The following is a 23,949-nucleotide window of genomic DNA, read 5'->3' as shown; positions in this document are numbered from 1 at the left end:
CTCTGTGTCTTCGTGCTTGCAATGCTCCCTGGCTAAATCCTCCAGAGCTCTGTGAGAGCCTATTGTCTTGCCTGGGAAGCATCTTGAAGCTACATGACAGCTTGCCTTTCAATATGGAGGTTTGATATTAAGGTCAATTGGGGGCTAGACAGGGGCAGTACAACTCAACACTGGGAGTTTTGTCCCCAGGCTCTCACCTGGCCAGAAGAAGATTCAGGTTCTTCTGCTACTGATGTTTCATCAGATTCACTACAGCTTTTAGTGTGTTTGGCTTCTGGCTTATGATCCAGTTGTGGGGTAGCAGGAGGTAATACTGTAATGTTTTGTTCCAGTATGACTAATTCCACTATCTTCTTAGCTGTCCATACCATTAGCTTTAATCACTGATTCCTATGTCCCCTGACTTGCTGCCTGAAACTTTGAGGATGTATTCTAGCCCCATATGTCACTGCTCAAAGGTGATGGATGGGGGGTTCTTCAGTTGTACCTACTATTCCCAGAATAGCAGCTTTCCTTTTATAATATTGCTGTAAGCGTGTCCACAGCAGTTTGGGCTGGGCCAGTGAAATGGTGTCAAGATCAAGGCCCAATGGGCTTCAGGCCATCCAGCTGCTGTAGCTACCTGTCCAAAGGTATGAAAAAAAGGCTTCAGGATCTCCTTGATGACCCATCTTGAATATGTGAATGGGGGCTTCTTTGTGCTCCATCCAGCTGTATACATATGTATTTCCGCCATATCAAGGCAGCAATCTCATGAAAACATTTAATTTATGAAATCATGTATTCTATATTGCTTAAGAGCCCTGACCTGTCCCCAGATATTTGTACAATGCAAAACTGTTCAGGCTTAAACGAATACTATGAGCTTTTTTACCCTCTTGAAAGGATGTGACTTTCCCAAATTATTTCTCCCATGCTGCATAAAAGAGAATATTTGGCTATTTTTTATAATTTAAGCAGACTGTTTATTGCACATTTCCTTACCAAATGTCTTCTTAATTTGTAAGCATGAGTTCGTTTTATTTGTAGCTACATATTAATGGTTTCACAAACTGAAGCTAAGAACAGAGTGCTTTGGTACCAATATATGTGCAAGGGGAGATTCCTCATAGGGCCTTAAGATTTATTTTCTCTATAGAATGCAGCGAGATGGTTGATCTCTAGTTTGCAAACATTGGACTATTTCCAAAATTCCTAAAACAGCATTACCAAAAAAAGTAATTCCCCAAAGTAACTTCTCCAAGCTCTGGACAAAATGAAGATATTTGATCATAAAGCCTATAATTTGCGCTAACAAAAACTGAAACTTTTGAGCTACTCCAAATTTAAAACAATTTCTCTTTGTACCGCTTCAGTGTTGCTAAATATAAGGGAGGAGCTATTGTGGTGTACTGGTTTGAGCTTTGGAGAACAGGATTTGAATCCCCGTTTAGCAATGGAAACCCACATTGACTGCCTCTGAACAAATCTTGCCAAGAAATCCCCACGATAGATTAACCTTAGGGTTGCTATAAATTGGAAATTACTTGAAGGCATACAACAGCAAGGGTTACCATAAATCAGAGTCAACTTGATGGCATGTAACAACAAAAATGTAAAGGAGGGTGATGAGTCACAGAGAACTACTAACTATTCATGTTCAGCAACCTATGGCTTCTGAGATTCATAGGCAATGGCCTCCATACTTTCAAATATATGTTCAGAGGAATGACATCTCAAATTTTTTTATTTAAAAAAACACCTTGAGAAGTGCAGTTCAGTTTCAATCAGAAATATCAATTCTGCATCTAGTGCCACCATTTGCATTTCTCAGTTGGAGTAGACATGCAATTCTGATTTTTGTTGCCCTGTCCTATTCCCACTTTTTCTTCCAGATAAAACAAATGTTAAGTGGGGAAAGCAAGAGAAAACCTGGTAACCAGCATATTCTTCCAGAATAGCCCTGCTTTGCTATAAAATATAAATGTGTTTACCAAGTCAGTGTAGCTGAGAAGTAACAACATGCATTTTGCCTTATGTTAAACCTCTTTCTACAAATCAGTTTATTTTCTTTGAGAAGTTTTGTCAGATAATGTTTGACATTTCGAAAACACAACAGTCCGAATGCACATGTGTGCTAATGAAAAACTCTGAAGCAACATGATCCTTCATGTTATGTGGTTGAGCTGGGCACCATCTCCTTCAGTGAACATTTTAAAAAAAACTGATAAGCCCAACCAAGGCACCTAAAGTATCTTTAGCATTTATTATGGAATAAGTTTTTTTGGCTTAGGATATCACTATGTGTGGTTTTTAAACATAGATTACACATAAAATAAAGCAGCTTTGGCGATACTCATCACGTAACAATGCTTTCAACCTGTAGCTGCCTTGTTCTCTTTCGGCCTGTGAGGGAGAGAACAGGCTGGCCCAGCGTCATCAGTGGCTAGCCTGAAGATAGAGCGCCCTCCCTCCATAACTGTCATCTTTCGGCCTGCGAGGGAGCGAATAGGCTGGCCCAGTTCCATCAGGGCTAGCCTGAAGAAGAAAAGCCCTCCCTCCGGTCCATCTGCCTTGGTCCAGGCCTCAGAGGGAGAGAAGAATGCTGGACCTGATCCCCTCCCCCCCACCATTCCCTTCTCCTTTTGTGTCGTGTCTTTTAGATTGTAAGCCTGAGGGCAGGGAACCGTCTATTGTCCCCTCTGTTGTAAACCGCTCGGATTCCCAGTGATTGGGCGGTATATAAATAAAACCTATTATTATCATTATTGTTCTCAACCTGTCCCTTTTAACTGATAGTGGAAACCTGTTAATGACATGGAAACTATGCAGGTCTCCAAGTGTGAAATGTCATTCCCAGGGCAGTTGCATGATTGCCATCATGTGGTGTCAGTGTCTGCATTTCTCCCTGTCCCCCCCCCCCCCCACTTCGAACCACCCTTGTTTACCTTTATTTTTTTTCTATTCTCTTTCTATTTTTCTTTACGATTTCAATCGTGGCAACAGAACTCCAGAATTGCATGAAAAAAGTGACACCTCCCAACCCCCTCCCAAAGGCATGCTGGGTAGGTCATAAAGGAGGTGGCGTTAAGGGAGAGGTCAGAAAGAGAGTTCAATAGGAAAAGTAGCAGCCCCGGTCATGCGACTTGAAAGTGGTATGTTCGGCTATGAGAACGAGGCTTGTGCAGAAGAGTCCTTAGTATGTAAACAAGAGGCCAAGTTTCTGTGGCCTCTACAGCGCCTCTCTCCATGGTTATATATTTCACCTTAAAGCAAGGAGAATCCTCAACCTTTTTGAGCATATTTTGAAGGGTATACTGTACTTAGTGCCCTAGTAGAGAAAGGGAAGCAGTGCTCTCAGCAGAAAAAAATTGGTTAATTTCAACTGATCCATAGTAGTTGGACTGTGCATCAAAGAAATCTTTAGAACAATTAGATTCATGACTAGAACAACTTCTGAATATATGAATGAAATAGCTAATACATTTATTAATTTTACAATTAATTGTACAAATTATAAACTGCAGATATTATTACATGGTAGAATTACAGTTACTAGTTTGGGTAACGAGACATTTTATAAAGCATGCAAAGAACTATAGAATCATTTTTCTTTGCTTGTTCTGAGGACTTAGCAATTAATGATATTTTTGCCTCTTTATTATTGCTTTATGGAGTGACACAGTTATGGAGTCCCTTTTAAAAACACTCATAATATAAAAAGAGTTGTTAATAAATGTGTATTTTCCATATCAAAGAAACTGTAAATTCTGAATAAAGTTTTCTTAGAATATTTCATTGAAACATATGATAAATAAAAATCTGGAAAATTAGCAGAGTAAATACACCAAAGTAAAATATCAGGCATTTTTGCCATGCATATTTAGATTAATATATCAACAATAATAAATTACCATCAAAAACACTATTAAAAGCCAAAATAGTCTTAATCCCTTTTGTACCTTTCATAACTGTTTGGAATTTTACAACCAATGTAAGTTGGGTGTGTGTGTCCAGTTTTGTAATTGATTTTGGTGTTCACTTTGTTTTGTAGCCCAGTTAATAGGTCATTTAATTTTGTCGCCATGGACTTGAATTGTCCCTGTCCTATTAAAGTCAGTTGAACAAGTGCAATGTCAAATGACAGCACCCCCTCCCAAATATTTTCCTCTAATGTTTTCAAAAGTTTGAAGGCATCATTGGACTAAACCCAATTGCTAGTTCCAACTAGGATAGACTCCCCTGAGTCAATATACTACAAGAATTGACTTAACAAGTCTCATTCATTGAATGGACCCACATTAGTTGAGGCTAACTATTGGATTCAGTCCAGTGTACGCAATAAGAAAGTTAAAATTCACTGTTGTTGTTGTTGTTTTTAAAAACCCTCTAAAATTATTTAAACAGTATGAGTCAGTTCCAACATGAATATGGACCAACATCCCTAAAATTCTGTTATAACCAGATCAATGAGCTCTTGGCATAAAATAGGCATAGCATAGTTGCTGAACAGCCTTTCTGCACACTTTAACTAAAATATTTCAAAAGCATTTTTGAAACTAAGAACCATAGGTTACCTGACTGTCAGGCTGTGAACAATAACTTTGCTACACTATATGCAATGTAATGTTGATAATATATGTTAACCATACACATACCCAAATACTCTTTTCAACACAGATGACAGCATTCTATAGCACTTTTCCACTTGACAAACTATTTGATATCATTTTTCATCTTAATGTGTGATGAGACTCGGAACAGCATTTAATGTCAAGAGCAGCTCTATATTTTCTCTATATACATAAAATACATACAGTATTGAATAATCTTAACAACTGGATCTGAATCACTTTAACTGAGGAATATTAAATATATGTAGATCTTGGTAATTTGGGGCCAATACATTTTTAATTATTTATTCATGCAAAACTTTTGCTGACTTCAACAGAAGCTTTGCCTAATTAAAATAGAAGAGCAGTCCTTTTAAAGCAACCTCAGACACTTCCAACTTTGTGCTAGAATAACAGGATGTCTCATACTCTAGAGACAGCTCTTTGGCTTTTCTGGAGATATTTAGAGTCATCTACTGCAACCTGTTTCATTCACTGTTTGGAGTCCATGAAGTCTCTGCAAATGGCTCGAACAACATCAGGGGCAATCTGCTCCAGTCCTGTAAATTCTCTTGTGAAGAAGGTGTGTCTCTCCCTAGGTTCAGATGCCATGTCTTTTAAATCATCCAGTGGAGCCCAAGCAATTCCAATAGAGAAGACGGTGATACCTACAACACATTTGTCAAGAAGGTACACTGTTAAAATTCAGGTAGAAGACTTTCTAAATTACTCTCATTATTAAAATAAGATTTTTTTTTAAAAAAAAGAGGTAACCTATTACTCATTAACTTATTGCTACTTTGTTTAGTTATCTTTCCATTTTTTAAGATAAAGCCACTTTGAAAATACAAGAATTGCCAACTTGCCACCAACAACTGACTCCAAAAGCAACATTTTAAGAACAAATAAACAGTTACTAATTACATTAAAAATGGTACCAGTTACTTTTTAAAAGTAATATTATGTACTGTCATTACCCTCCCTGAAGTATCATGGTTAATTATATAAATTTGAAGCTCTATATCCACAATTTGTTCTACATAGTGCATCAGTAAAGTTGTTATTAGACTGCTGCTTATTTAGGAGATTATGGCCTGTTACAGACAGCCAAAATAAAGCTGCTTTGAGTCACAGTGGAGGTATGGTGTTTCAATGATGCATGCGTCCTAAGAGTCCAGAAGTCGCACCCAAAGCCACGCTCCATCCCTAAGGACTGGAGCGTGGCTGTGGTGCGGCTTCTGGACTCTTAGGACGCATGCATCATTGAAACACCATACCTCCACTGTGACTCAAAGCAGCTTTATTTTGGTTGTCTGTAACAGGCCTATGTTACTACTACTTCCACTTAGAGTAGATTCTGTAAAATAGTTGAATTTTAAATTAATAATGATGATGATAATAATGGTAATAATAATAATAATAATAATAATAATAATAATAATAATAATTCCCTAAATGTATAGGCAAGTTGGCCTAAAATATAGTGAAAATCTTTGTAAAGCACAGAATCAGTATTCCAAAATAACAGCTGATAAATATAGCAAGGAACAACTATGAAATTTCCTCTTCCATTCACATCTGTTTACATCACACAGAATTTGCAGATGTTATAGAAGAAATGATCAACTGCGACCATCCAAATTTTTTTGTACTGCAGTTTCCATAATCCTTCACCATCCTACTAGAGCTCATAGGAACCATAGGCCAAAACAGCTTCTGGAAGACCCCAGCTGACCATCCCTGTTTTGCTGTTTCTTCACAGTAGCTCTCTGGGATTATTTGGGATAGAAAGGGAGGGAGTAAATCAGGGGTGGGCATTTTTGGCTCCCCCAGATGTTTGAATACTTTACTATCCCAACATTTGGGAAGATTGTAGAATCATAGAATAATAGAGTTGGAAGAGCCACAAGGGCCATCCAGTCCAACCCCCTGCCATGCATGAACTCTCAATCAAAGCATCCCCGACAGATGGCCATCCAGCCTCTGTTTAAAGACCTCCAATGAAGGAGACTCCACTACACTCCGGGGGAGTGTGTTCCGTGTTGGACAGCCTTTGCTGTCAGGAAGTTCCTCCTAATGTTGAGGTGGAATCGCTTTTCCTGGAGCTGGCATCCATTGTCCAGGGTCCTAGTCTCCGGAGCAGCAGAAAACAAGCTTGCTCTCTTCTCAATATGACATCCTTTCAAATATTTAAACAGGGCTATCATATCACCTCTTAACCTTCTCTTCTCCAGGCTAAACATCCCCAGCTCCCTAAGTTGTTCCTCATAGGGCATGGTTTCCAGACCCTTCACCATTTTAGTCGCCCTCCTTTGGACAGGCTCTAGTTTATTTTTACTCTCAGTAGCTTTCTAGGACCATTTAGGTCTTTTCTTGCTGTTCTGGAGTGAAGTGGTGGCCCCAAAGCAGATTTTTACAATGGATTACACCGCCTGAGTATTTCTCAGCCCCCAAAATGTGAAGGCTGATGAGGCTCCAGGAACCCAAAGGCTGCATGTGAGCAGTAGTCCATATATTTCTGACTCCTGGTAAAAAAAATGAACAACATTTCTTTCTTTCTATAGACAGAAACTGTGTCTCTTATATACCTGCTTTATGAGCAGCAGCAGCAGGCCCCCTGACATCATCATAAGACTGGCCATCAGTCAAAATCACCAGGAAATTTTTGTTGGCTCCATCTTTCACAGGTCCAAACACATTTCTAGTAGTATAAGTAATGGCCTCTCCAGTAGCAGTACCACCACTCATGTAACGGATTCCACGAAGAGCAGCAAGAACTCTTTCTTTTGTGCTGTAGTCTGTAAAACTGAACTCAGTGCGCTGATCATAAGTAAACTGAATAGCTGCAATTTTAGCTCCAATGTCTGTGATCTCAAATGATTTAGCAACATTACTGATGAATTCAACCATAAGACGAAAGTTGCTGTCTCCAACACTGCTAGAACCATCTATCAGGAAGGCTATGTTAACCGAGTTGTAGCAAGTCTTGCTGCATAGCATTTGTTCATGAGCACAAAGTTTTTGAACCAGTGGTTTCACATATTTTGTAGTACCAAACCAAGTTGGTATGTTGTAGGAAAAGAAGCCATTATTTCGACAAACAGCCTGTTTTTAAAAACAAAACAGAAAATTTTTGGCACCATTATTGAATGAAATTATTTTAACTTAACCTTTCTGTGAAAGCTATCATGGGAATGGTACCATAGGAGGTCATTTGTGATGCACAGTAGTCCTCCTTTGTATCTGAGCATTTATTATGCAAAGCCCAGCATTATTAAAGTTATTATTATTACAAAGCCCAGCACTCAAAAGCGCAATATTCAGTACTTGGAAAAATATTTTCCCTTCCTTGGGCAGCTTATATATGGCTATTGTGATTGCTGTATCAAATATTATAACAAGTACTTAGTGGAGATTCACTCACTAGTGACAACTTCTGTTGACTGCCATCACCATCTTGTGACCTTTTGCTAAGCCGTCAGTTCTTAAAATCTTTAACAGTATTTAATAATGTCAGCTTGGCAGTAACAAGAATTTCATAGGTTTCTGAACTTTCAACTGTGAACCTTATTCTAACTGCAAAACCGTCTGCATATTAAACTGGGAATTTTCAGAAATTACCTTCTCAATAAAGCCAACATCTTGAACCATTCCAAGTTCTTCAGGTGTAGGTTTTGCAATTGAAACAATGAATACATTAATGCCAAATTCTCGGGCCACTATACCAGCTTCTTCCAGATCATCTGATGGCCAGCCATCTATGAAAACTACGATGATTTTAGGAATGCCTTTCCGTACCCCGTTTTCAGAAGAAAAGAATTTTTGAGCTGTTTGTTTCAAGGCTTTTCCTGATGTGGAAGAAAAAATTAAAATATTTTTGTTAGTCAGCATTCATTGTTAAAAACACAGCTTGCTCTGAGACTTCACAGACTAGGACCTTAAGAATAGTTAATGGGAAAATGAATGATTCAGCAGAATGCATGGCAGTGCATTAATCAGAGCTTTCACAGCTGCTACACAGGGCCAGAATCCTGATGGTGACATATGCAAGTGTAAGTTACACCTGCCTATGTATTGTTATGGCCAGTATGGATAGTAGAATTCAGCTCCAACATTTGTGTTGATCCTCTCTGCTGGTGCTTGAGAACTCTTGGGACGACCATTCAGCAGCAAGGGACAACTTATGATAGTCAGGCAGTAGCTGGCTGTGCTTCAGCAGCAAGCTGCAAGACAACAAAACATCCTTCCTAATTCCCTAAGGGTCAGGACTCCAGGAAGATATAATTTTCCTGAGGTCAGTTGCTGAAGCATAGCCAGCCATTCCCCTGTTACCAAGTAGTCCTGGGGTAAAGCACCACAAGGGTAAGTAAACGGCAAGAGAGAGGAGCAGGTACTTTATTACATCTGGTGGAGATTTACGCCTTGCCAGTACAATCCAGGAACTTGGTCCAGATTTGTCTAATTTATTTCAAACAGGGATATAGGGATAAAGCTGTCCTAAATATAGGTCCAAACTTTGTATTAGAATAACACATTTATTACCCAACCCAAAGGGTAGAAAATGTATTCAAAGTCAAGTTTTCAAGTTCTCTAGAGCCATATTCAGACCTTAGTCACCTCACTTTCTTCAACATGTAAGTTGGAAAGGACCCAATCCCCCCCCCCCCCACCTCCAAGTCATCACTTTCCTCAGGTCAAAAGCAATGCATCTGAAAAGGAGAGATTCTTGTTTGTTTGGAGGCTTTCAGTGCCAGCACAATCCCTAATTCTGTAGAGTTCTTGCTCACACAGGACATCTCCACACGAACATGAATCCCTTCTTCTTCAGACATGTCAATTTTATGTGAGGAAGGTGAAGCCAGAGGTAGATACTATGATTTTAATCTCTTAATCAGGAAAAAAACCTACAGAGAAGAGCAGAGAGGAAGTGGAAAATGTTTTTAAAAGAAACATTCTTAAAACTCATGCTGTCTGTGATACCTTGAAATGTAACAGAAGAGGAAAGGTTTGCAGATATTCAAATAATATTTGGTCTAGTGATGGAATGGTAAGAGGTTTCAACTGAAGTAGTCAGTTGGTGTAATGACAGAAGGAAAGGCAGAAAAATGTGTTCCCCGTATTGTGTAAATTTAAACTCATGGCTTCCCCCCTTCTCCTTGCTTTTTCTAACATCTTGCTTGAAGATAATTCTTTACATCTTGGGGTGCACATATGCTGTAGAAATAATGCAGTATGACACCACTTTAACTGCCATGGTGTCACCCTGTAATTTACAGTTTTGCAAGGCACCAGCAGTCTTAGGCAGAGAAGGCTAAAGACCTTGTAAAACTACAGATCCCAGTACTTCACAGGATAGAGCTAAAGCACTTAAAGTGGTGTCAAAGTGCATTATTTCTACAGTGTAGATGAACCCTGTCAAGGCTATACATATTAGTTGGAATCATATTAGTTCCAGCATATGTACTTTGAAAAGTGTTGATACAAGGAGATATCCAATAAGTGGCCAGTGGGAGAAGCAGCACCTGGGAGTTTTGGTTTCTTTGGCACATCTGGAGAGGAAGGAGCAGCTGTCATTCCGCCCACCCTTCAAGCACCAGCATAGATACATTGGAGAAATTTATATTCTATCCAGTAGACCAACAGGATCATGGCCATTTGCTAGCCTTAAAAAGCTATTATCCCAATATGGCTTTCAGAAGCAGTTTTGGGGCCAACATGGATTACTCTGCTTTTAAGTATTGTTATGTCCAAAGTTTGTGCTTCTACTTCTGCTTAATCCTCTAGTATTTAGCTTTTCTCAGGGCTCAGACGCAAACTTTGGTACTGGGGGCAGAGGTCTAGCAGTCACAGTAATTAGAGGCATAGCACGTGAAGCATGATTCTGTGTGCAAATGGCCTTCTGCAGTGGAGACAATAGCTGAGATCCAAGACTGGGAGATGTAAAGTTTCATAGAAGAACTACAACACATTTCTATTTCATCTCTTAACACCCCCCCCCGGTTGCAAAAAAAAAAAAAAGGCTATTAACTGGCCAGTGGAGAGTGGGTGGGATGTGGTGGCATGGCAGAACAACATCTAGCAATGATCTTGGAAACATAGCGGCAGGCATCCTCAGAGTCATCTCAAAAGTCCTTCAGAGCTCCCAGAGGATGATGCTCTGTGTCTGGGTACAGGAAAATAGACAGATATTGAGGCTTATCGCATGGCACTTGGAGAACGGGAACAAAACGGAAGGGAATGGAGGGGAGTGTATAATTGCAAGAGAGAATGCTGCCGATATTGCTGGGAGTCCTCAATCCATTCCCCAGCCATTCCACAGCAAGGATGATTTTGAACCGTCCTTCAAAATCAACTGCCATGGAATGTCTGGGGAATGAATTGGGGACTCCCAGTGGCATTCTCCTGTTCAATAACACACATTTTCCCCTGTTCCCTTCCATTCCATTCTGGTTCCTCAGAATGCCGTGTGACAAGCTTAATTGTTCCACTGCCCCTCTGCTCTCCACTAGCCTGTAAAAGGCAATTTTGGGAGGGAGGTGCAGCAGCTTAAAAATCTGAGGGAGCAAAGTGATCATCACATAGTATTGGTAGAGAATTCTGACCTTCGCAATGACCTAAAAAGTGAATGATATAGGTGTAAGTAGGACTTAACATCTTCATAAGTCACCAGCAGGATGCCAAGTGATATTTCTATTATAAAGAGCTTTATAAAGTAAAAATGCTTCTTAATTTTTGTTGTGGAGCTATTTTTAGAAAATCAGCTGAACTATCAATTTAATTTAATGCTGGGTATTTCTGAAGGCAGGAGTAACATGTCTATGTGTAAATGGGTAAATAAAAAAGTGAAGTCCTAGGTCTAAAGACAGAAAATGAAAAGAGCTGTATTCTATCAATTCCTCCCGACAATGCAATGGTTTCAATCAGAGGGCTAAGTAGAAAGATGATCCCCTTTTCCCCCTGCAAGAAAATCTCTGGAGCAGATTTGGCAATGGAGTTGTAAGGCACAGAAAACGAGAGCTGTCCCTTTTTAAGAACAAACATCCATTTATGCAATGTTTGATTTTGCTCGTCACTAATCTATATTTTTATCTTTTCTTTGACTGCTCATATACTTACCTATATTTGAATTGCCTCCCTTGAAACCAATCTCTCTCACAGCAAATAAGACATCTTTTGCAGCAGTGAAGTTTTTCAGGTAAAATTCAGTTTTGGGATGCTCACTATTTTTTTAAAAAGCAACAAAAAACAAAGTAATGTTATAACAGATAATGCTGAGATTAATACTTTGGAGAGAGAGAGAGAAAATATGAAGAAGAAAAAGTAATATATCAGGAGCAATGGTTACTAGAAAGCAGGAAGGAACCAGATCAAGGGAAAAATTAGAAGATTTAGATAATTCATCCAGCAAAACAGAAGAAAAAGTAGAGAATGTAGATGATACAAATATTTGATATGTTGGTACAACGGAGCAATCAGGAACTTCAAGATTGGAGTGGATAGTTTCAATTTTGGGGTTAAAGAAGTGTGCAAAGTCATTGGGAGAGAACAAAGAAGGAAGAGGTGGAGAAGAAGGTTTTAACAAAGAGTTAAAATTCAAAAAGAGACATTGTGGACACCGTTCATTAGCATTAATCAAGGAAACACAGTATTTCTGTTTGGCTAATGAAATAGCATGAGAAAAAGAAGAAAGATGGTCTTCTTCCATAAACACTTGGCTGCACGAGAGCAGGAACAGAGATACCGAACAGAAGGAGTAGGCCAGGGCTGAGGTTTAGTAGAGAGAGTCACACGTGTTGCCAAAGGGGCAAAAGTAGTGTTGATACCTGGGCTATCAATATAGCAGAGGTTCAAAGAGCTAAACTAGGGTCTATGCTAAATTAAAGGGTAGTTACACAATATAAAGAATTATATTGTTGGTTGCAATAGTTCTGAGACATAGGTGTGCAACTCCAATCTGTAAACCAAAATTGTAACCTATTACCTTGTTTGAATAAGGATGAATGTGCCTCATTACTGAGATACAAGGATTTTTTGAAAGTATGATCTCAGCTGCCCATTCTGCCCCCAGCCTCTGCTTTTGGAAACATCAAGGCAACAAAAAAAGCAACTACTTTACAGGCTAACATCCAAGATGTCTGGCACTACCACAGAAAACTGAAGATTCAGCTTGTTGTTAGTTGTTGTTAATGACCAGGTTATTATTTTTCTGCAGCAGTTTCTTTCCACAAAGTCAAGGAAATGTATCACTCACAAGCACAATAGAGGAAATATTGATGGGTGGTACCCAGTGGCAGCTTCCCTGTCAGTGGGGTATTTTAGGCAGAACTTTAAAAGAGCTATCTGATGGGCTTTGAGGATAGAGTTGAGCACCTTGGACAGTTCCTTTAAAACTCTGACTAAATTGACGTGGGAGCTACCTTCTGACACTGGGACTAAAATATGGGGACCATAAGAATAGTCCTTAGGTTCTTTCTAGAAACTGTTTTAGAAATCTGCTTATTGAAATAAGAGGATGTTTACACACAAATGTGTAAAACTTGAAGACCATTATTTTTAAAGTGCCAAATGTAAAAGTAGTTACAAAATTTCACATGAATGTGATTATAAAATATATTATGATAGAAAGCATCATGTTTTATTTCCACTGAATGTATTTTTAACTTTTTGATTGTGAGAATGTATTGCTTCTATGGAATCTTTTCCCTTAAAGAATGACTTACACTTAAAATACACTGGGCTCACTCTAATAAACTGTTTCCAAACACCTGTTGAGGTCTCCGCCTCTGTTTTTCCTTCCAGTACTATCAGCAGCAGAATGACTCTATTCACTGGCCATCTGTCAGAGACACAACATAACTAATTCCAGAACTGTTATTTTCAGTTTAAGTTTTGTCCTGCCTTAATCTCTTTTAAGTGTTTTTCCACCACTGTCAGCCCTTCAACACAAAAGCTTTCCTTGGCTCTGCAAAAGTTTTCAGAAGAATCACTCATTTATGGAGGCCAGATGACACTAATACTCTTGGATGAAACACTTGTGGCACAAGTGTAGTCAACAAATATAATTGGAATAATCCTTTGGTGGCTGAATGTTTATGGGGTAGCTCATCATCAACTTGGTAACAGGCAGTATAAATTCTTCCAGATGTTTTGGTTTTTTACATGTATTTTAAGATCTGCTTTTTCTTTCATTTCATTCACATAGTAACCACCATTGTTTTGTTGACAAGTACTGGATATAGAAGAATTCATAATTTAGTAAAAATCCTTCTGAGGAAAGTGGCAAAGTGGGGGGGGGGGCTTTCCACTGCTGAATCTCACAGATGGTTAAACTTTTAGAAGAGGAAAAGAAAAAGATTTATAGACCTTCTCTCTTTCTTTTGTCCAATGCCAGAGAAGTTACAGCACTGCCATCGCGCAAGACCAGATGGAGGGATCTGAGTGAAAATCCACAATAGACTGAAATACGATTTTCAGACTGATGTTCAGTTATTTTTTTTTAATTTTGTAAGGGTTTTTTGGATGCACAGAAATGTTCACATATGTATGACTAACATCACAGAAAGGTCAAGTACAACAAGACAGGGTATGCACTGATAAAGAATAGGATTGCAAATGCCTCTGCACTTTCTTAATCAGTTACTGTTCCCTGGTCAATCATGTATTTATAACCTAACCACAGAACTGGGAAAGCTATTTTTCTGGGCTACCAAAATCCACCAACCAGCACCACCACTGGCTAGTTTGAGACGGGTATAGTCCAAAAAGTATTTACTCCCAAGCTCTATCCAATACCACATACTCCATGCTGGTCTTTCCCAAAAACCACCCTCTGATAATAAAACTCTGGGGGATTAGAACTATTTGTCATTACAAGATATGTGACAATCAAGAATATGACAAGCATCTTCACTGGGTATATGATGCTGGTTACCAAATTTGGGGGATTAATAACAGTAGTTGGTTACCACTATCATCTCTGGGTCATCTCTAGGTGGTTATTACTATCATCAGCAATCATACTATTGCATTGCATAGAGTACAGGAGCCCTTTTTTATGTTGTTGCTTCTTCTTTTTCCATTTCAATGTAGTCCTAACATGTATCTGGCTGTTACTTAATTTCAAAAAGGGAGGGAGGGAGATATATGACACCATTACACAGTCTGAACAAGATTCAATCTATAACAATAAATATGAACACTACAGTAAGAACTTAATTATATCAGACCTATTGTCAAAACAATGTTTCATAAATGCACCCAAGAAGGAGGGATGTACCAAATATGACATATTTCTAGTACCTGGCTTGCACAACTCCCACATGTGGTCCTTCAGTTCCAATTCCCAGCATCATCGCTACTTTCCCAACAAAGTTCTTCTGCAAATTAAATCTACGCTGCCCAATATTGTAGCTTCCATCAATCAGAAAAGCAATATCCGCTTTACAGTCTGTGAACACCCAAGATAATTAGGTTAAATTAAAGGGCAAATTAACATTAGAGATCTGTTTCATGTGGCATGGCTTTGCAGTCTCCTACCTTTGTTCCCAGACTTTTTCTCAAGTGTCTTCTTGGGTCTTTTGCCTAAAAATTGGGAAACATAATAAATTAAATAATCTGGATAATCATGTGGCTTGAAATGAAAGTATATGAAGGAGTCATGGGCTGGCTTGTTATGACATTTGCATCTTGTCTTCTTTGTATGGTATTTCATGATACAGGGAGCATTTCTTGCTATGGCCTCACACTGACCATATGAAGTATGTTGTGCTGAAAGGTTTTGGGATTAGTCCAAGGTCACAGAGTTGAGCTACAACTCCCATTGTAAGGTATCAACTAACAGTTTTTTGTGGGTTTTTCAGGCTATGTGGCCAAGTCCTAGAAGAGTTTATTCCTGATGTTTCGCCTATATCTGTGGCTAGCATCTTCAGAGAATGCCAGCCACAGATACAGGCAAAACGTCAGGAATAAACTCTTCTAGAACATGGCCACACAGCCCGAAAAACCCATAAAAAACTATGGATGCCAGCCATGAAAGCCTTCAACTTCATATCAACTAACAGTTTTGTACATTTCTGACCTAATACTCTACTCCATCTTTTCTCCAACATGATACCATTCAGCTGTGTTGGACTACAACTGCCTTCTCTAGCAAGCATTGCCAAGAGAATATATGCAATGGGAGTTGTAGCTCAACCCACTTGAAGACAACTAGATTCCCAGTTTTCTAGACCAGCACTCAAACCACTACACTATTTTGGCTATCAGCAATTTCAATTACAGTAATTACAAAGTTGTAAATCTGACTTGCTGACATTGTAATTACACTAATTAACTTTTATAGTCATTTTACCATTGCTAAAGAATGAGGTGGTAAATGGTGATGTGCCCAGCCTTCTTCCAGTAATGCATCCGGCCTAAGTATACCTCAGAGTGATGGTCCAAAAACTAGTACCAGTCTGTGAATATTGGCTAAGAATGTACAGTGAGTTTATGGGAAAAAAAGAAACAGTTGTGGTCAGTGGAAACAAATACAGTAAGTCTCCATGGCACATCCGGGAAAAAGTGCCAGTCTCCCACTTGCAGCATAATCTGTAATCCCTGAAATGTTTCCCAGGACTATAAGACATTGTGGGTTTCCTTTGTTTGCAGGGAAATCTTCCCATGAAGGTTTTATTATAAGTTCCAACTGCCATGGCTGCTTCTCTGGTTGTGCTCCACTGGTGGGTAAGGACAGAAAGAAGATGTTCTGGATAGGTATGCTGGGACAGATCTACACCCACCAGTTCCAAATTCCCCAGATATGCTCCCAGAATATATGTGTGAGTGAGTGAGTGAGAGAGAGAGAGAGAGAGAGAGAGAGAGAGAGAGAGTGTGTGTGTGTGTGTGTGTGAGAGAGAGAGAGAGAGAGAGAGAGAGATGGAACTGGTATAATGAATTCCCCTCTATTGGAGGCAAAGGGAGGGAAATGTTAAAAAAATAGGGTTTTTTATACTATAGTTATGGCACTTTGATTCCACTTTAATTGCTGCACTTGAATCCCCTGGACCCCTGACTTTGTAATTTGGTGAGGCACCAGAGAGCCTTGGCTGAAAATTTTAAATATTCCTCCGTAAACTGCAAATTCCAGAATTCCATAGAATGTCGCCATGGCAGGCATCATAGTGCTACCATCACAAACTGTGAAAGGGCCAACCAAACAACAACAGCAACAACCAACAAGGAGAGAAAGAATGTTGTAGGGAAGCTTCTCCTTGTCTCTTTCTGTCCTGGCTGACATGAAGTCAGCACAGATGTGGGGATTTCTCCATGGATTATTTCTCTCCCATCTCCATAAGATTCTTCTGCCAGTTAGGAAAAGGGGGTTAGTTAGAGGAGGGTGTGAGAGAAAATGAGAATACAAATAGATTCTATGTTTATAGTCTCTCTGTTTAACTGTTACATTAATCAGTACTATATGAATGAATGATAATATAATGACTGTGTTGCTTAATATTTCAGCAATTATTTACAAATTATTTGAGAACAACCTTGTCTGCCTTTTTCAAGTGCTTGGAATAAAATTATGCACCCTACACTTGTTTCAAGTTTTGACCACTGTAGAGTCCACCTGCTTACATAGCTCTCTCTCCTCCAGACACACAGTATATAAGATATAACTAAAAATGTATAACAATGAGACATTAACATTAACTCAATTTATTTCTAGAGAACTCTTGTGTGGAAAGAATGGATTTTGAAATAAATTTCTTACTTGCAGATGGGCGTGCTGTTGAAATGGGCCGTGCAGCTGCTTCAAGTGCTCCACTTGTGATACCTGTCACCATATTGAAAAATAAACAAAATTTATTATATTGCTGTGATAAAATGCACTGAATTTGCTCACTTTTACTTAGTAAAATTCCAGGTAGGCTAAAATCTCCCAACCTACCTTTAAAGCTCCTTCAGCCTCTCAATACAACATGGGCTGCTGCTGTTGGAACAGTGTCTAGTTATTTTCTTGTAGCAGATGCACAACAATGATAGCTTCTGGGTCCTCCAAAGGAACCCACTGTGAGGATCCAGAGGATGCCTGTCACTATGTGTCCAGCAATAGGAACATATCTCTGCCATTCCACCTTCACCAGACAGCACACAGCAATGTTGGAAGGGCTACAAAAGCTTGAAAGGTGAGTTTTGAGGGAATGGGGGAGATGTGTTGTAGTTCCATACGTCACCAGATCTTGGTGGGGTTTGCGGGTCACACTGATAACAGAATTTCATTATTGTAGCTAAGCTACCCAACTTCTGAAATAAGGATCTGGAACTTAAATTTTATGAATACATTCATGTAAATCTCTCATGGGCTAGAATGCTTATTATACTGGTGATTCTCAAGTGAATATTCAAACTATTTGTAACCTAACTGCGCAGAAATAATATGTATGTGTTGCTTCTGACATCTGTTTTTTTCTAAAAACAAAGCAACAGCTTATGCTTTGACAGTTGCACGTTCTCCTGCCTGTATTTCTCACCACTGTTTAAAAAGGGAAACCCATGCTTTGACACAGCATCATTTGATTAATGCTTGTTTTCTGTACTAAATTTGTCTGAAATTGCCATCAGTTAACACAAATGTTGCTACTAAGAAAATAGGAAATAAACCCATGAGAAAAAGAAATATAAAACAAATCTAGTTATTTCTATATTGATTTCAAAGTAATTTGATTAAATAATAATAATTTGTCATTTTCTTACTAGATACTATGAATGATGATGACCATCTAGAAAGCACTTGGGACTGGATTCCATTGGCATATATTGCTGAGTAGTCCTCTCGCCCAGGTAACATTTGCACTCTTACAGCCCCACCTGAATTGGTAATGATGCCTCTGTGGAAGATAAGATTTTCAAACAAAAGTATGTCTGAATGCATGAAATTAAATTTATTCACACTGTGGAAAAAGATAATCTAAACCCAAGCCTGAATGTTTTGCAAAAGACCTTTAAGACCTTGCTTGGGCTAGTTTATAATTGCTAGGGCTCATTGAAGAATGCATATTCAGGAAGGCAGGCAAGCAGACAATCTATGCAGTTCAGCCCTACATATATATACTAAGAAGCAAATCGAAATAAATTCAATGCAACTGGCTGCATAAGCATTGTTAGGACAGATACCTTTTTTGGGTTTATTAGTTTTTTTGCTTTAGGTTTTGATTCTGTATGCACTTACTTGGAGTAAGTTTCATAGCAGTTAGCTGGATTGTTTTCCCAGTTGCAGAATACAATGTGGACATGTGCAGAACATTGGATTTTGGTTGTAAAACCTGCTAATTTTTCTTAGAGTAATGGTCTTCATTATGTTATCAACACTTTGAGTTTAGAACCAGATTGGTGAATTGCTGGTGCAACTATGAGAGGGGCTGAAGCTCAGCAATAGAATGCATGTTTTGCAGATAGAAGTTCCTATGTTCAACCCTGGATATCTCCAGGTAGAGCTAGGAAAGAATTCTGACTGAATAGCTGGAGAGTGAATGCTTCAACAGGTCTGACCTGGATGGACTCATAATTTGATTTAGTTTAAGGCAGTTTTGTTCCTGTGCCATAACACATGCAATATGAGCTGACCATTTTGGCCCTACCAAAATCCTGGTGGCTGAGTTCTGATCCAGTGGCAACTTATATCCTGTTTTTAAATGCACTACTAGAAAGCATTGCTATAAGCCATTATGGGTGTGATCAATGCATTAGTACCTAGCTCCACCTTATTAGATATGACCACGGTGGGGGAACCACTCAAAACCTGGTAGAAGGTGCTTCATATCAGTAATGCCACTAGGTACCCAGTGACAGCACCTCTTCAGAAGACCCCCTCCCCAAATAATCTAGACCTGATACAGACGGCCAAAAGTGCTGTCGTGGGGCTGATTTTAGGGCTCCAAAGGGCTGGGTATTCATACACGCCCAGCCCTTCTAGCGGAGCCTGTGCGTCATCTTGCCGGTGCCCTGCTCAGACAGGTGCGTGACGATTACACGCAGGCCTCTGCGCACCTAAATGGAAGCAGTGGCATCAATACATGTGAGCACCATTATGGCACTTCTAAAAAGAAGCCGCTCTAGGCAGCTTTTTAGGGCTGAAATCCAACAAAGATACCTGATGTACCTTTGGGTGGTAAAAAAAATCCCTTGGAACTGCTCCAATTACAGAGAAAAGTTTGGAACGGATAATTGTAAAGCAGCAGAAAGGAGAGTAAAATCAAGGGTTTTTATTTCATATTGTAAGACTGATAGAATGAGATTTCCTTTACTTATCATCTCCATAAAAAAATAGAAGATTAATTTAGAATTTGGTACAAATCAAAGGATGTTGCTGCAGTTCAGGCCACATATTTCTGATACTATCCCAGGCGGGAGGGGTGTCTCTGAAATGTATCTGTAAACCTCTTTCAGCTGTTTAACCATGACCTTCTCTATGGTAATTTAACCATGACCATATTAGATTATGGGATGAAAAACAGTACACGGTAAATTCAGCCTACAAAGCCAAGCTAGTACTTCACAGGAAGTGAAGGATTATGTATAATTCCATTGCTATAAAGCACAATTACCTTTATTCAGAAAACAAGCAAAGTTGATGTTTTGATGCCCCGGAAAAACTCTAGAATTTTGCATTGAATTTTTCTTTATCAGAGTAGTTGCCTGGCCTAATTACATTTTATTGCATATTTGTAATCTTTGAAATAATAAAAAAGTAAAACAGCAGGTGTAGTTTAGAGGTTAAAAAACCAAGCTATGAATCAGGAGGTCTATGGTTCAAATTTTGCACTAGCTATGAATTCATTAAGGTTGGAGTCAGTGAATTAAATGAGGTTTATTTCTGAGGAGATGTTGTACTGTAAGTAGCATTAGACACGCTACAGTCTGAACTCTCTCTGATCAGGGATGTGTAACAGCACACACACACCCCAAAGCTGCTGGATTTCAGTTCTCATGATCTTTCACCATTATATGTGTCATCCAGAGCTACTGGGAGGTGCAGCCCAAAAAATATCTACAAGGCAACACTTTTCTCACCCCTAAACAACGTAGATGACAATTTTGACCTTTTCTAAAGGTTTACTGTAAAATTTACAGGAAGAGTAATTGTCCAGAATATTTCAGAATATTTTACATAACTAGTGTTAACTTTCTCACATTAATATATTCTGAACATTTTGAACATCTGATAGCCTTGATGCGTAACTTGTACTTAGGACAAGAGGCTAGTATTAAGACAGAATATGGAGAAACAAAATGGTTTCCAATTGGAAATGGGATCAGGCAAGGCTGTATTCTATCACCCTATCTATTTAATTTGTATGCTGAGATCATCATACGAAAAGCAGGATTGGACTCTGAGGAGGGAGGCATGAAAATCATAGGCAGGAACATTAACGATCTAAGATTCCCATGTATCCTGTTTTGTTCAGGACATCCCATATTTGGGACCTTATGTCTGGCCCAAAATTGATGTGACACAGAATGCCCCAAATCCTCTATTTGAGAGTTGGTGCCAGATTTACTCCCATCAGCACTTAAGTCTTACATTATGAATACTGGGAACATGGTCAGTATGGCATGACTCTTTCTCCTATCTGTTCATCCAGACTGATACCAAGTCGCAAAGTGAAGTTCTCAATTTTTTTTTTATGTCTGATCTGCCATTGAGAGATTTGCATGGGTTTTGGGATTCCTGTAAGACAAGAAATCCCAGTGAAGACCTGAGCTCTCATGAGAGAAGTCCTCTCATGATACTTGTGGAAACTTTATATAGATCTGTCTCATACATTCCCTACTACTCTAGGGAGAACTTGGCAATCCTAGCCACAAATAAAATAAAATAGTAAAATACAAAAAAAAAAAAAATTTCCCTTATAAACACAATGGTTTTGTTTTCACCTTGTCATTCTACTATTTGTATTCCAGGCTTCTTGCCATCTGCCATGTCAACATACCTTTGAATTACCCAGATCATTTTCCAACTGTTCCCTTTCACAGTTAGCTAATAGTTACCACATTTCCCATTACTGCACTACTTGTCTGACAGGAACAACTTGGAGTTGTCACCCTTTTTCTTTATGCTCTACTTCATGGCAAATAATACTCTAAAATTAAACTGGTATCAAATTCAACAGAGTAGAATACTGAGATCATAATAGAGAGAACAGAGAAATACAGTATAGTGAACTTGTGGGCAGAGGGAGACAGAGGGTGCTATCAGACTACCACAGTATATATTTTCCATTCTTTCCAATTAATAGAAATGTGCAGATATTCAAAGTCTTATTCTTGTCTTTTAGCTAAAGGGCACTTCACATTCTTTTAGCAAATAGTCTCTTGTGGTGAAAGGCTATGCAATCTTTTGAGTTACACAGACCAGTACATCTACACTGTAGAAATAATGCAGTTTGATACCACTTTAATGGTTCTGGCTCTATCTTACAGAATCCAGGGATTTGTAGTTTTGTGACACACCAGCAATCTTTGTCAGAGAAGGCTCAAAACCTTGTACAGTAAAGCTACAAATCCCAGCACTGAAAATGATGCCAAACTGCAATATTTCTATAGTGTACATGCACCTCAGTAAAAAGAAAACAAAACTACTTTTTGAATAAATATGCATTTTTTCATTGCAAGTCTACTAGTAGTGGAGTGGGGTGGGGGGTACATTTAAAAATGAGAAGCTAGTGAAGGAATGAGGGATTGATGCCCTCTTGCCTACATTATTAGTTAGATCAAACTGAGCACCCCCTACACTTGCCTAATTGCATGTCATTTGGGTCTGGGCCTTATAGAGAAGGAAGGAACAATTTTGATAAATTTTCTTATTAATCCAGAGGATTTTGAGGAATGATGAAGTCAGGTATGCCTGATTCAGAATTGCCCCCGCTTTGAAACAAACTGGCCTGCTGTGATAGATCACAAGATTGTTGAGTTATTATTTTCAGTTAATGAGAATGAACTTTAAAGGAGCTATAGCTTCCTGGGTCCATCTTCAGCGGTTGGTGAAGTTGGGTGTGTCATAACATCAAAAATATCACCATTCTCATGGTTTGCAAAACACTAGAGAAGCAAAGAAATTATACAGTATAGGAGAATTCTCTATTTTTCTATGGTCTCCCTGTTCCAGTTATGGTGGCTTACTGAATGGTTGTTGTCCAAAAGTCCAAAATCCTGAACCAATTCCTGTCAGAAGCAATTTTCAATAGGAAATAAAAAGTAATAATATGTAGTATATTTCTTCTTGCCAAGGAGTAGCCACAGCTAACCTGAATATTAGAGGATAACATTTCTACCAAAACTATAATAGGCACACATACTAAAACTCTTGACAACTCTCACACATCAAACTAGGAAAGAGTCTTGTGGTATCTTAAAAACTTACTAATTTATTTATGGCACGAATAAATCAAGTCAACTTCATTGGATTCATGATTAATACTTGTTGCATAAGATAAAGTAGACTAGCATCACAAAAGATATGTTGGAATAAATGTGTTAGTCTGCAATGTGCTTCAACAGACTAACATGTCTAACCCTTGGAAACTAGAAAATGAAGAGGTATTTAGTGTATTTAGTGTTATGCACCTTTAAGATCTATTGATATTTACTGGTATGTTTAGTCAAAATTGTAGGGGAAAGTATTGAGAATTCTCAGTCAGAGCTCCCTACTACCTTCACAAACTACAAATCCCAGGATTCCAGAAGGCGGCACCCATGGAAATGTTAGTAGAATTAAAGTGCTATAATTGTGTAGTGTGAAAGGGTCCTTTGACACAGTAGTACAAAAAAAAGTGAAACAAAACAAAACAAATTATCATTGCTTCATAGCCTCAGATTACCTTGGGTAAACAGTGTTCATTGACTAAATAATCAAAGGCGCTTTACAGACCACCCAAAAGGGCGGTCTGCCGCTACCCTTGTTTGCTGCGTGAGGGAGCCGCAGTGGACAAACCACATGGCTCCCCCACGCAGCAAAAAGTGGCTTCTTTTCCCAGCACCGTTATGAAGCTGAAAGAAGGCAATGGCACACTTGCAGTGTCATCAAGGCGCCACGACATGCAGACGCTAGGCGTCCGTCACATCAAAATGGTGGCGCCCATGTGTATAGGGCACCACCATTTTTACACCCTCATTACGTGCAAGGGGCAAGGCGCATCAGGAAGCACCACCCCTCATGCATAACAACGGTGGCCAAAAGGCCCCGTCTATAAAGTGCCTAAGTTAACTTTTGTCAGCTTGACTTTTAGATATACAGGATACTTGTTCATATGTAAGCATACTGATACATGGATGAAGTGGTGCCAAGTTCCTGTTTTTTGGAATGGGCCTAGTGCTGTCA

The 23,949-nt window shown here is 39.0% G+C and overlaps 1 protein-coding gene across 1 annotated transcript in view; it reads right to left on the bottom strand.

Moving 5' to 3' along the window:
* Positions 1-4,869: 4,869 nt before the first annotated feature.
* The window catches only part of LOC149314886 (cochlin-like), a 36,766-nt gene continuing 17,686 nt past the window's right edge, over positions 4,870-23,949 (bottom strand). Inside the window, exons 5-12 of the mRNA XM_089523546.1 lie at positions 18,327-18,460; positions 17,344-17,406; positions 15,129-15,173; positions 14,892-15,039; positions 11,709-11,812; positions 8,214-8,440; positions 7,181-7,697; positions 4,870-5,260 (exon numbers count right to left, since the gene is read on the bottom strand). Coding sequence (XP_089379672.1) covers positions 5,085-5,260; positions 7,181-7,697; positions 8,214-8,440; positions 11,709-11,812; positions 14,892-15,039; positions 15,129-15,173; positions 17,344-17,406; positions 18,327-18,460 — 1,414 coding nt within the window. The 3' untranslated portion in view covers positions 4,870-5,084. The remainder of the gene's footprint in view (positions 5,261-7,180; positions 7,698-8,213; positions 8,441-11,708; positions 11,813-14,891; positions 15,040-15,128; positions 15,174-17,343; positions 17,407-18,326; positions 18,461-23,949) is intronic.

Source organism: Sceloporus occidentalis, unplaced genomic scaffold, assembly GCF_023333645.1.
Source record: "Sceloporus occidentalis isolate IW3139 unplaced genomic scaffold, rSceOcc1.0.p SCAF_4, whole genome shotgun sequence".
Taxonomy (NCBI): Eukaryota; Metazoa; Chordata; class Lepidosauria; order Squamata; family Phrynosomatidae; genus Sceloporus; species Sceloporus occidentalis.
Note: the sequence above shows the minus strand (reverse complement) of the source record. Positions and strands in the feature narration are given on the sequence as shown.